At 42.6% G+C, this 14,645-nt stretch overlaps 1 protein-coding gene across 5 annotated transcripts in view; it reads right to left on the bottom strand.

Annotated features, from left to right (window-relative positions):
• Nucleotides 1–14,645, bottom strand: part of POLA1 (DNA polymerase alpha 1, catalytic subunit) — a 606,439-nt gene that overhangs the window by 111,976 nt on the left and 479,818 nt on the right. For all 5 annotated transcript variants that reach the window (XM_058186076.1, XM_058186077.1, XM_058186080.1 and 2 more), the window contains one exon: nt 11,019–11,112. In XM_058186076.1, the coding sequence (XP_058042059.1) occupies nt 11,019–11,112 (94 nt within the window). The remainder of the gene's footprint in view (nt 1–11,018; nt 11,113–14,645) is intronic.

Below are 14,645 nucleotides of genomic sequence, written 5' to 3'. Positions count from 1 at the left end.
ATCACATCCTGTTTTTGACGCTCTGTGCATGCGCAGAAGATCCTGTGCATTTGTTCCCATTTGCGAACCAGTAGCGAAGGTAAGTGGATTTCACCCCTGGTCCAAACTGTATGTCTCTAACACCTTGAGGTTGGAAGTCTTACAGTGCAGCCACAACTCACGGCTAGCAGGCCACATTCCTTTCTCTGAGAGTCAAGGACATTTGGCTTGCACCTGGAATGGCATGACTAGGAGGTGTCTCCAGTTGGGATGGTGCATTGATTGGACCATGTGATGGAGATATGGGTGCAGGGGAAGGGACTTGGACTTTCTTTTGGGTGAGGAAAACCTGGAAGTTCTCAGATTCAGGTTTTCCCAGATATGCCAATATGACATTTCTAATAAAATGGAACTTTGAGGAACTTCTAGTCTCAGAGTCTTCTTTTGTTGGGGGTGTTACTTGGAACCCTGACACCTAGGCTTGCAAACAAGCCACTGGTAAAGGGTATGAGGAAACTGTGGTAGGGCTCAAGGAGTGTGTGAAGGAGACTTGGGGAAGGTGTGCAGGGTACACAAATGGTGGGGGAGGTGCCATGATCCTTGGGAGCAGGGGTGAAATTTAAAAAAATTCCCCTACCAGTTCTGTGGGCGTGGCTTGTTGGGGGAGATCATGTAACTGGGTGGGCGTGGCCAACTTGGCATCATTCACATCGAGGGGCTCCTCATGGGCCCCTCCCCTCCCAGCCACTCCTTGTTGTGAATGGCAGTAAAATGGGGAGGGGAATATTCCTGCCTGCCATCCTTCCCTCAGCCTGTACTGAGATTGAGGAATGGATGACAGGCAGGAAAATCCCCTTCCCCATTTTCCTGCCTTTCACAAAAATGGCTCCATTCCAGCTCCTCCCGCTGTCCCCCTCCCTCCTGGGGACCACCTTAAAAGGGACAGGCTGCAGCAGCTCCGTTCTGAATGGAGAGAGAAAAGCTAGCATTCTCTCTGCTGCATTTAATGTGGAATATCAACCAGCCGGAAGAGGTGAGCGGCGACCGGCCGGGCGTGGGTAGGCCAAGGAGGGGTAATTACTACCAGTTTGGCAAACTGATGCCCATAATCCAGGGGTGAAATGCTCTCGGTTTGGACCGGATCACCTGATCCAGTAGCGATGGCAGCGGATAGTTCGGAGAACTGGTAGCAAAAATCCCTGGCCCCACCCCATTTTAAAAGCATTTTTTCTTCTGCTGAAAAAAGCTTTTAAAAGTAAAAAAAAACCTCTGATGATCACGTGGCTCAGCTGGGTGCTAGCCAAAAAACAGGGGGCGGCGAGTCCATTTTTCCTCCCAGCAGGCTCCCTGAAGCCTGCTGGGAGGAAAAATGGACTTCTCCCCCTCCTTGGTGTGGCTAGCAGGCTTCAGGTAGGCTGCGAGGAAAAACGGGGTGTGGGGGGGGTCGTTTTTGAGAGAGAGAGAGAGAGAGAGAGAGAGAGAGAGAGAGAGAGAGAGAAAGGAGGGAGGGAGGGAGGGAGGCAGGGAAGGAAGGAGGGAGTACAAACCTGGCACTAGATGCAGCTTCAGAGGATAATCCAGGGCTGGAAGGGACCTGGAGGTTATCTAGTCCAGGGGTCTCCAATCTTGGTCACTTTAAGACTTGTGGACTTCAACTCCCAGAATTCCTCAGCCAGCAAAGCTGGCTGAGGAACTCTAGGAGTTGAAGTCCACAAGTCTTAAAGTGGCCAAGGTTGGAGACCTCTGATCTAGTCCAACCCTGCTCCAGCAGGACATTGTTAGTGAGTTTCTGTCTTTTGATCCCCCAGTCACATAGCCACGCCCACCCAGTCACATGACTCCCACCAAGCCACGCCTACAGAACCGGTAGCAAAAAAAATTAGAATTCACCCCTGCCATAATCCCTAGCAATTCACCCGAACTGGTCGGATTTCACCCCTGCTTGGGAGGGTGCGTACAGGTGCACAAATGGTCTGCACAGATTGAGGGCAGAGGGGCTGAGGAAGGATACACAGGTGGGGGAGAATTATTCCAGTGACCTGTAACCTTCCCAACTGGCATCTCTATTGACTTTCTGGGGAAGCTGATAGGAAATATCATAAATTGTGATTACATGATCACAGGGCATTGTAACGGATTGTAAATGTGAGTTCAAGTGCCTACATTGCAATTATATGACCATGGGTTTTCTAGAATGGCCAGAAGTTTGAGGATCAATTGTAACCACCATTCATCCAGTGCCATTGTTACTTTGAACGGTCTCTGAATAAATGGTTTTAAGTTAAGGACTAGCTGCACACAAGTTCATGTACACTCAGAAATCAGTACCATCAGCACTAGAAAATTTTCTCAATATTCTTGTCCTCCAAGTTATAAGAAAAAGACAAATTAATAATAAAATGATATATTAAGAAAAACCTAGAGCCAAAAATATTTATTACCAATCCTTCAGGTTGTCGAACCTTTGTCATGTTCAGATCATTTTCTCCTTCGTCTAGACTTTCGGACCGCTACCCACCACCGCAGGAAGACGGAACCAAAGCGCTGGTTCCGTCCCAGGCGCCTGATGGACCCGGAGAGGTTCCTGACGGAGCTTGGGCCGTTTCCCGAGCACCTGGCCCACGACACGACTGAAGAACTAGTTGCGGCCTGGGAACAGGCCGCAGCTGGAGCTGTGGACCGTGTCGTGCCTTTGCGGCCTCTGACCCGGCGTCGGTCTCAACCAGCTCCTTGGTTCTCCGAGGAGCTGAGGGAGATGAAACGCCAGAGAAGATGCCTAGAGAGTGTCTGGAGATCCAGCCATTCTGAGGCTGACCGGACACTAGTTAGGTCCTATAGCAGGACCTACCTAGTGGCACTGAGGGATGTGAAACGTTCCTACGTTTCCTCCCTCATTGCGTCGGCAGATAACCGCCCGGCCGCCCTGTTTCGGGTGACCTGCTCTCTCCTTCAACAGGAGAGGCGGGAGGACCCCCTACAAGGACATGCCGAGGAGTTTAACAGTTATCTATACAATAAAATCATTCAGCTTCGGGACGGATTGGTTCAAAATTGGGTAGATCCAGGCGAGGGTTCCGAGACCCGTCTTGTTCAGGTGGTTTGGGATGATTTTGATCCTGTGACTCCCGAGGACATGGACAGGTTGCTGGGTAGGCTGAATGCCACCACATGTTTACTGGATCCGTGCCCCTCCTGGTTAGTACTGGCTACTCAGGAGCTGACACGAGGCTGGCTCCAGGGGATTACAAATGCTTCTTTGCGGGAGGGGGTCTTTTCCGCTGCCTTGAAAGAGGCGGTGGTGAGACCTCTCCTCAAGAAGCCTTCCCTGGACCCAGCTGTTTTAGGGAATTACCGGCCAGTCTCCAATCTTCGCTTCACGGAGAAGGTTGTAGAGAGTGCGGTGGAGTGTCAGCTACCCCAGTACCTGGATGAAGCTGTCTATCTAGACCCGTTCCAGTCCGGCTTCCGGCCCGGATACAGTACGGAGACAACTTTGGTCGCGCTGGTGGATGATCTCTGGAGGGCCAGGGATAAGGGTTACTCCTCTGCCCTGGTCCTATTAGACCTCACAGCGGCTTTTGATACCATCGACCATGGTATCCTGCTGCGCCGGCTGGAGGGGTTGGGAGTGGGAGGCACCGTTTATCGGTGGTTCTCCTCCTACCTCTCTGACCGGATGCAGACGGTGTTGACAGGGGGGCAGAGATCGACTCCGAGGTGCCTCATGTGTGGGGTGCCGCAGGGATCGATTCTCTCACCCCTCCTGTTCAACATCTATATGAAGCCACTGGGTGAGATCATCAGTGGCTTTGGGGTGAGATACCAACTGTACGCTGATGATACTCAGCTGTACTTTTCCACCCCGGGCCACCCCAGTGAAGCTGTCGAAGTGCTGTCCCGGTGTTTGGAAGCCGTACGGGTCTGGATGGGGAGGAACAGGCTCAAACTTAATCCCTCCAAGACGGAGTGGCTGTGGATGCCGGCACCTCGGTACAGTCAGCTGCAGATGCGGCTGTCTGTCGGGGGTGAGTCATTGGCCCCGATGGAGAAGGTACGCAACTTGGGCGTGCTCCTGGATGGTCGGTTGTCCTTTGAAGATCATTTGGCGACCGTCTCCAGGAGAGCTTTTTATCAGGTTCGCCTGATCCGCCAGTTGCGTCCCTTCCTGGACCGGGATGCCTTATGCACGGTCACTCATGCTCTCGTTACTTCTCGCCTGGACTACTGCAATGCTCTCTACATGGGGCTCCCCTTGAAGAGCACCCGGAGACTTCAGCTAGTCCAGAACGCGGCTGCGCGGGTTATTGAGGGAGCGGTTCGGAGCTCCCACGTAACACCTATCCTGCGCAGACTGCACTGGCTACCTGTTGTTTTCCGGGTGCGCTTCAAGGTATTGGTTACCACTTTTAAAATGCTCCATGGCTTAGGACTGGGCTACTTACGGGACCGTCTACTGCCGGCCTCTATCTCCCAGCGTCCGGTGTGTTCCCACAGAGAGGGACTCCTCAGGGTGCCGTCAGCCAAACAGTGTCGACTGGCGGCCCCCAGGGGGAGGGCCTTCTCTGTGGGGGCTCCGACCCTGTGGAACGAACTTCCCCTCGGGCTTCGACAACTACCTGACCTTAGGACCTTTCGCCGCGAACTTTATTTATTTATTTATTTAATCATATTTATATACCGCCCTATCTCCCGAAGGACTCAGGACTTAAAACCTATTTATTTCGTATGGCTGGACTAGTTTGATTTTACCTTTAAATTTTTATTTATTTATTTATTTATCGTATTTATATACCGCCCTATCTCCCTAGGGACTCAGGGCGGTTCACAGGCAGATAAAAAAGTACAAATAAATACAGAATAAAATAACAATTAAAAAACTTATTCTACACAGCCAAATAATTAAAAAAGCAATATAAATAATAAAACCCATTAAAACCAATATAAATTTAAAATCTAGTCCAGTCCTGCGCAGGTGAACAAATATGTTTTAAGCTCGCGGCGGAAGGTTCGGAGATCCGGAAGTTGGCGAAGTCCTGGGGGGAGTTTGTTCCAGAGGGCGGGAGCCCCCACAGAGAAGGCCCTTTCCCTGGGTGTCGCCAAACGACACTGTCTAGCAGACGGCACCCTGAGGAGTCCTTCTCTGTGAGAGCGCATGGGTCGGTGAGAGGTATTCGGTAGCAGCAGGCGGTCCCGTAAATAGCCCGGCCCTATGCCATGGAGCGCTTTAAAGATAGTTACCAAAACCTTGAAGCGCACCCGGAAGGCCACAGGTAGCCAGTGCAGTCTGCGCAGGAGAGGTGTCACATGGGAGCCACGAGGGGCTCCATCACCCGCGCAGCCGCATTCTGAACTAACTGAAGCCTCTGGATGCCCTTCAAGGGGAGCCCCATGTAGAGAGCATTGCAGTAATCCAGACGAGACGTCACGAGGGCGTGAGTGACCGTGCATAGGGCATCCCGGTCTAGAAAGGGGCGCAACTGGCGGACCAGGCGGACCTGGTAAAAAGCTCTCCTGGAGACGGCCATCAAATGACCTTCAAAAGACAGCCGTTCATCCAGGAGGACGCCCAAGTTGCGCACCCTCTCCATCGGGGCCAATGACTCGCCCCCAACAGTCAGCCGCGGACTCAGCTGACTGTACCGGGATGCCGGCATCCACAGCCACTCTGTCTTGGAGGGATTGAGCTTGAGCCTGTTTCTCCCCATCCAGACCCATACGGCTTCCAGACACCGGGACAGCACTTCGATAGCTTCGTTGGGGTGGCCCGGTGTGGAAAAGTACAGCTGAGTGTCATCAGCGTACAGCTGGTACCTCACACCGAAGCCACTAATGATCTCACCCAACGGCTTCATATAGATGTTGAACAGAAGGGGCGAGAGAATCGACCCCTGCGGCACCCCACAAGTGAGGTGCTGGGCCCACCTCTGCCCCTGTCAACACTGCTCATGCGACCGATCGGAGAGATAGGAGGAGAACCACCGATAAATGGTGCCTCCCACTCCCAATCCCTCCAACCGGCGCAGCAGGATACCATGGTCGATGGTATCAAAAGCCGCTGTGAGGTCTAATAGGACCAGGGCAGAGGAACAACCCCTATCCCTGGCCCTCCAGAGATCATCCACCAACACGACCAAAGCCGTCTCCGTGCTGTATCCGGGCCGGAAACCGGACTGGAACGGGTCTAGATAGACAGTTTCCTCCAGGTGCCGGGGAAACTGACATGCCACCATACTCTCTACAACCTTCGCCGCGAAGCGAAGGTTGGAGACCGGACGATAATTACCTAAAACAGCCGGGTCCAGGGAAGGCTTCTTGAGGAGGGGCCTCACCACCGCCTCTTTCAAGGCGATCGGAAAGACTCCCTCCAGCAAAGAAGCATTCGTAATCGCCTGGAGCCAGCCTCGTGTCACCTCCTGAGTGGCCAGTACCAACCAGGAGGGGCACGGGTCCAGTAAACACGTGGTGGCATTCAACCTACCCAGCAACCTGTCCATGTCCTCGGGAGCCACAGGGTCAAACTCATCCCAAACAATGTCAACAAGACCGCCCTCAGACGCCCCATCCGGATCCCCGCAATCTTGGTCCAGACCGTCCCGAAGCTGAACGATTTTATCGTATAGATAACCGTTAAACTCCTCAGCACGTCCCTGCAACGGGTCATCCCGCTCCCCCTGGTGAAGGAGGGAACGAGTCACCCAAAACAGAGCGGCTGGGCGGTTATCTGCCGACGCAAGAGGGACGAGAGGTAGCAACGTCTCGCTTCCCTCAGTGCCACAAGGTAGGTCCTATTATAGGACCTAACTTGTGTCCGATCAGCCTCCGAACGACTGGACCTCCACGAACTCTCTAGGCGTCTTCTCCGGCGTTTCATCCCCCTCAGCTCCTCGGAGAACCAAGGAGCCAGTTGGGATCTACGCCGGGTCAGAGGCCACAAATTTGAATTTGATGGGTTTTTAAATTTTGGTAATTTTATGGGGTGTATTGTTATTTTAAATTTTCGGGCAAGCTTAAAGCAGTTTTTTAAGGGTTGTTTTAATTATTGTGTATGTTTGTATTTTATCTGCCTGTTCACTGCCCTGAGTCCTTCGGGAGAAGGGCGGTATACAAATTAAAACATTATTATTATTATTTATTATTATTCAGAAATTGGAATAACCAACTATACTTAACTGAGTTTCCAAGTAATCCCTATTCACAAAGTATTTTTAGCATTCATGGAAGCAAGGTAAATACATTACATTTCCATGAATACCCATTCATGCCTTTGGAAATTGGGTATTAACTCAAATTAGTACATTTAATAATACTTGGCAATGTATTAAACTTTTCCTATATCATCTTTTATAATGGTTACTGATATAAAATTTTTGGGAAAAGAGTTAATAGACCTCCAATTAATGACGTATTTGTTATCTAGGATAATTAGTTTGGAATGCCTTTTACCAATCTAATTTGTATATTTGACTATACAGAATATACACCAATACACCAACCACATTACATCTTTTTACTTTTCTAAAATGTCTGATATGTTTTCCAGATATCAATACATTAAAAAATACACATTAGGGAAAACAGCAGACAAAAGTACATTTATTAGGGAAATGTGTACAAGGTGGTGCTCAATTTACCACAATTAGGACTGAAGTCTTGGTCACTGAGTGGCGTGATTATGGTCATAAAGCAATATTGTGGGTCATTAAACCGATGGAATCCCAGATAAGGATCATGGGATGCCTTGGGGATGGGATGGGGAATCTCTGCTCAGGAGCTACAGTACAAAATTTTCCTGCAGAAATTCAGACAAGATTGTCAGCTTGAGTGTAGAGTGTCAGCCTCCACTCCAAACTTCGTATCTCTTTGTACTCCTTATATTCAGTCGTTAGATAGAAGGGGATTGTATTTCAGTTGTTAGATAGAATGGGATTGTATTTCTAATGTAAATAGCTATTGGATTCAAGTTAAGAAGAGAGGGGCCTTTAAGAGTGTCGGTCTGACATAATTAAGGTGGGAGGAGAGATTAATGTTTTGAATTCACAGGAATGTTTGGGCGCGAACGCCAACGGACATTGCATTCCTGATTTGATTGACAACCAGAGACCTGCGGAAGAAGAATACCCCCGGGATCCCGGGAAGGAGCTGGCATTGGACCAGACCTGATGACCTTTTGGGACAGAGGAGGGAGGAATAGGGTGATACAGATTGTCAGCCATATTCTGTCTCAGATTCAACTTAACCCTGCTGCAATCCAGATGTAATTAGTAAAAGTACTTTTCTTTATTTGCAAATGAAGTCAAGGTGTATTCTTTCCTAGTTATAATCAGAGGCAGCCTGACATAGAGACACTTATGCATGGCCTCCACTGGGCCTCCCCCAGGCACTGCCCTGCACTCCTTTCCTTATTGTGCTGTCACTCTTCAGTGCCTTTCTACTCTCTGTTGGATTTCGGTTCTCTCTTGTTTCTGGGGTCTGGCTGAAAGAGCTGCCCAGTGAAGGAGTTCAATTCTCCTCTGTATTTTGAAGAGAACTGCAAAAAAAGAGCTCAAACGTTCAGGAGCTCAGCTTCCCTCCTTAGACAACCTTTTCAGTCAAGAGATTAGTTCAGACAGAGTCCTGTCATCAGGCAGCAACAACTTAAAAACCTTTCCTGCCAGTTTCCTCATTGACGGGGAAGCCAGCAGAGAAGATTACAAATGATGACCCCAAAACTGTGGAACACTTAGTTCTAATTAGTTCTAAACAAGAACAGGGTGCCAAGTATCAATATTGTAATCTCATGACTGTGAGAATGGTGGAGCAATATTTTATGATGGCTGGAAGTTGTTTATTTACAGACTGTAAAGTATTCTTTCTGAAACCATCATTATTCTGGACCACCATTAAATGAATAGTCATAAGCCAAGAGCTACCTGTACACATTTTCATGCACTGAAACACAGAAAGATTAATAAAAGCTTCACATGGCATTATTAAAACAAATACAAATCATATGGGTTTCTGATTAAAAACAAAAGGTGAACTTTGTTAATACTTTAAAAGGAACATGACTTACTCTCACAACCACTCTACTTTAAATAAATCAGATTTCATTTAAATACATACTTTTTAGACACTATATCTGGTTAATTGAGCACTCAATTTTTTATTACATGTTTATTACAAGTAGTCCTCAGCTAACAACAAAAATTGCTAAGAAATGCAGTTGTAATGATGTTACATGATGTCATATGACCACACTGCTTAGCAACAGTAATTCAGGAAGACCTGCTTGCTGTTGTTAAATGAGGACTTCACTGGTTGTAAAGCAAAGGCATCACGTGACACAACCTCCTGTCACTTCACCATTGACTGATTGTGGGAAGTTGGCAGGGAAGGTTCCAAGTCATGAACATGTGATTGTGGGACTCTGTGATGGCCAAAATTCCAAAGATTAGTTTAACTTCCGTGCTATCATAAGTCTGAGTGATTGTTGAATGAGTGGTTGTTAAATCAGGACTACCTGTATCAGAGAACTAGCATTGCAAAAATAAAGTTCTATACCTTTGCACTTTTTTATATGTGGGTATATATATTATGCATGTATGTGTCTGTCTGTGTGTATACACACACACACACACACACACACACATGCATACAATACAATACATACACGCAAATAAATCATTCTGAATATCTATTGTGAATGGAAATCAAAATTAATATTAGGTTTTCTCCCCCCACCTCGATATCATAGGAGAATGCTATTCCAAAGTTTTGAGTTATTATGAGTAAAGATACTCAGTACTGGCTGACCTAAGGCTGCAGGTTTTTACATAACTGGCACCCAGAACTGTTTTATAGTCCAAGAAGCAGTGTTTTCTAGACATTTGCAAGAATAGGTTATTAATCTGGGAAAATTCTCAAAGCAGCCTTATTGAGGACAAAACTACTTCGAGGAAAGCTGCTTCCTTTGAAAGTTTTGCACAGGTGTATAGTTTTACATTTATATTTTGGATAGCTACGTATCATTCAGTGTACATAGATAAAAATAAAAATAAAAAATAAAATAAATAAATAAATAAATAAAATAAAATAAAATAAAATAAAAAATAATTGCTACCAACTTGCCTTCCATTGAGGACCTGTATACTGCACGAATCAAGAAGAGGGCCGTGAAAATATTTGCAGATCCCTCGCATCCTGGACATAAACTGTTTCAACTCCTACCCTCAAAACGACGCTATAGAGCACTGCACACCAGAACAACTGGACACAAGAACAGTTTTTTCCCGAAGGCCATCACTCTGCTAAACAAATAATTCCCTCAACACTGTCAGACTATTTACTGAATCTGCACTACTATTAACCGTTTCATAGTTCCCATCACCAATCTCTTTCCACTTATGACTGTATGACTATAACTTGTTGCTGGCAATCCTTATGATTTACATTGATATATTGATCATCAATTGTGTTGTAAATGTTGTACCTTGATGAACGTATCTTTTCTTTTATGTACACTGAGAGCATATGCACCAAGACAAATTCCTTGTGTGTCCAATCACACTTGGCCAATAAAAATTCTATTCTATTCTATAAAAATGCATATATTGTATATATGTATATGTGTGTGTGTGTGTGTGTGTGTGTATTTATACACACACACACACACACACACACACAAATACATTTCAGTATAAATATTAATAAATATAATCTCACTATGTAGGTAACATTGAAAGTTTGTTTTAAAAATAATAAAAAGATTAATCAGATAAAAGCTTCCAGCAAAAGGAAGGCTAAATCACCAGCATTCCCAATTACTTAAGAGAATGTAAAGTTTGTCAGACATTTCTTTAGTCAGTCAGAGATATAATTGATTATTATGACATACATCTTGTTTCTTATATACAATTTCTTAATTCCAGAAGTCAGATACCTTTATGTATATTATGTTAACAGAATGAGGCAGATTGGCCTAACATCAGAAAATAGGACTGATTTTTACAATGTAAATTTCCACTTTAAACTTTCAGGATAATGACAGTGTTGTAACATACCTTTCCCTGGACCAGTATATTTTTCTTTTGCATAGTCCACATCAAAAATATAACGGTAAAAGCATAGCTGGGTGAATAAGGCCTTGTCAGAGTACTGTAATAAAACACATACACACACACATAAATAAAGTATGCTATTGAAAAACAGCTCAGACTAGAATAACCATGCTCACATATAAATTTTATGCTTTCATTGTTACTTATTAAAGCTAAATGTTTGCTATTAGTTTTTATCAGCTACCTTGGAAAGCAATTCAGTTAAATGTTATGGTGTACTAAATAAACGTCTAAAAAAATCCTCAACCCTCCTAAAAATCAGTGTGGAAACCTCTTGTGTTTATGTAGTATTAATTACAATAAAGGTTTTAATAGATTTGTTTTAAGTCATGAAACTATATGATTGTTATGGAAATATAAAAGAAGCATGTGACTACATAGTCAATACATGCATTTAACAATGACTTTAGAAATTATACATAGTATCAGGAAAACAAATTTCAATATAGTTTCATACTAAAAATATGTTTAACATACACTCTATATTTTTGTATAATAAATACTTTGAAAATGCATACACTGTATGTGAAATAATTCTGAGCCTATGACTTTGTGACATTCCAGAGAGCTTTTGGAGAATTTAATTCATTGGTTTATCAGAGACCACTTTTAACTTAGATTTAAAATGAAATTTTCCTATCAGGACTATATCTATCTTAACACTATTCTGTGAGTCAGTGATTTTGCTTGAACTTACAGATTGTAGATAATGATTGGGAAAAATTACTTGGGTTGACAGATTTATCTGTAAAATAAGGCACAAACTCACAAACTTTTCATTGGTAGAAACTGAACAGCATGTTTTCTTACTGTTGAAGATAAAGGTATTTTTAAGAGACTTTCTTCAAAATCAGTGCATGCTTTTTAAATAAAAGTCTATTATTATGAGCACAAACTAGATTATTTTGCATCTTAATTTATAAAGTAGTACTGTGTTTCTCAAGATAACCTCACATTATTTGAACTAACAGTATGACATTATTTAATTGAAAGGATTTTTCTCTTTTTTATTTCTTTTATTTTTTAATGCATTGTTGGCTTATCAGCTCAATAGGAATAGTTAGTTCATTTTTCTCTTTGAGCTATAACTAGTTTAGGACTGAAAATGGTATGCAGATAAATATGCCTTAAATGAATTGGTTACAGGAGTAATTATTGGTTACACAATAATTATTCTTCAATTAAGCATCCCTCACACAGCAAATAATGCAATGTGGAATTAATTTATATTTTTAGAAGACTCAAGACTTCCAATAGACTTGATTGTACTGCTGGGAAACAAATTTACTGCGATTGTTCCTTTATTTACAGCCATATGGCAGGCAGAAAGAAATATAGTCATGAAATATACTCTTCAGTTATTTGACTATAGGGAAACCGATTCATTTTTTCTAATAGATTAAAAGTTGTTAGGAACTCAAGTGCTTACATCCTCAAAGAACTAGAAAGCAAGATCAGAAATTAAATATATGATACTAAGGTTTATAGTAAAAGAAACAGTAAATAAAAGAAAATAAAACAACAGTTACAGATGGCTGTTTTTACTTCTTGTGACAAATTCCTTCCTCACAAAAGACAAATTTACCTACTACTTTGCTACTCACATTTGCACATCTTAACATGTCTTCATATTTTTTCACATATGTAGTGGACTGTCTACCAAAATGCGCAAACTAATTTACTTACTCTTTATATTATATGTACAATGTACAACTGTTTACTTCACTTTTCATGTCCAAACATAGCTACCTTACTCTTTCATATATTATTATTAAAATGGTATTCTTTGTTGCATTAGATCAGATGTCTAAACTTTGCTGCAGTTTAACATTTTCAGTCAACATGACAGTATAAAAAGTGGTGTGAATTAATTCATGTTCCCAACCAACACAGCTCTAATGTTATTACAAGTATTCCCCAGGTAGCTTATTATTAGATTTATATTCTGCCTTTATTTTGTACAATTCAAGATAGCATACATAATGCTTCAACTTCTTATTTCTTGCAACAGCAACCCTAGTAGGTTGGGCTGAAAGTGACTGGCCCCAACTGGCTTTCAGGTTTAAGAAAGAACTAGAACTCATATCTATGAAGATTTTCAATCATCCAGGTCATGATTATCCCAAAAGTGCTTTTTCCAAAAGGCAACTGGATTTTCTCATGGGTTTTTTCCCCTTTGAAAATACCTTGCTTTCATCCAAGAAGCTTCTTCAGTTCTGAAGAATTGTCATTTATAGAAAGGTAATGTAGGAAATTACTTATGCCATTAACTTGTGTTAGCAATGGAGCCTATAATAAAATACTGCAATAGTGAGTGCTGCTCATTAGTCAAACCAGCAATTAATCATAAAGTAAAGTAACAACGGTAGATAAAAAAAGCATAGTGAGAACAATAATTGCAAGATTTTGAATAGCTGTTCAATTAAAATGGCATTTAAACATGGGAGAGGAAATACTTGGTTATCTGGCTGAATCAACAGCTAGTATTCTGAAATAAATATGATTTTAACCTGAATTCAAATCAACAGATTGCCAATTAAAATAATTGAATATCCTTGGTCACTTTATATTTCTCAGCATTTGTATTTGCTAGTATCTCTAGAGTAAATATAAATGAATGAGATTTGGTACAGAGCAACTGGAAGTAAAAGGAGGATATATATCTAAGGAACATGACATAGTTGAAACAACACAGAATAGCAGAATTACGTTAGCGTCTGAAAAACTTAAAATGCAGGTTGGCAGTGTAATAGAATAAAATTGTGGAATAGGATTACTTATACAATTTCAAATGCATGTTTTGCAACAATACTGGAATTTCACTTACAGCTTTATAGTTACCAGTATATCCAGAATGTTAGTTAGCAAAAATACCTGTAAGCTGTTTTGTCACATTGAAAATTTCTCTTATTTTAAATAGTCAAAATTCTGCATAAATAGTCTATGATCTATTAACAAAATCAGTGTTAAAAATACTATATATTAAAAAGCCCCAATCAGGAAATTGCATTTGAAAAATCTTAATATTATACTTTAACCCATACTTCACATAAATGTATTTGACATAGCACAGAAGCTTACTTTATTCCTTATTTGCTATTCTATGAAATGCATCATCATTATATTATTATATATCAGTTATTTTTAGTAAATCGTGATTACTGCTTCCTGAAGAAGGGAAAAAAAGAGGATGACAGTGATTAAGTTATTTGTTTAGTTTTTGGGATTCAGCAGTAATTGCTGGTACACATCTCCCTGACTGCACACAGGCAGCAGGTTGAATAGAACACTGAAATTACCTCCTTCATAATAGTTTGTTTTGATAATGTATTGTGTGTCGAGATGATGAGAAACAGTTGCTGTCAATTTGATTAGCCATTATATTTTTATGTTAATTGCCATTATTGGATCCATTCTGTTTAGTGTCACTATAGAAGCCATACAATGTTAGCATAAATAACAAATTGGAGTAAATTAGGAAGATATATTTTTGCCAATTCATTTTAATTGCCCCTCAGTCCTTCCGTTGGTTAACACAGCTGTTGACCCATAATAAGCACTAGGTCAATA

The sequence above is a fragment of the Ahaetulla prasina genome, chromosome 5 (assembly GCF_028640845.1).
Source record: "Ahaetulla prasina isolate Xishuangbanna chromosome 5, ASM2864084v1, whole genome shotgun sequence".
NCBI lineage: Eukaryota > Metazoa > Chordata > Lepidosauria > Squamata > Colubridae > Ahaetulla > Ahaetulla prasina.
This window is presented reverse-complemented; position numbering and strand designations above follow the sequence as displayed.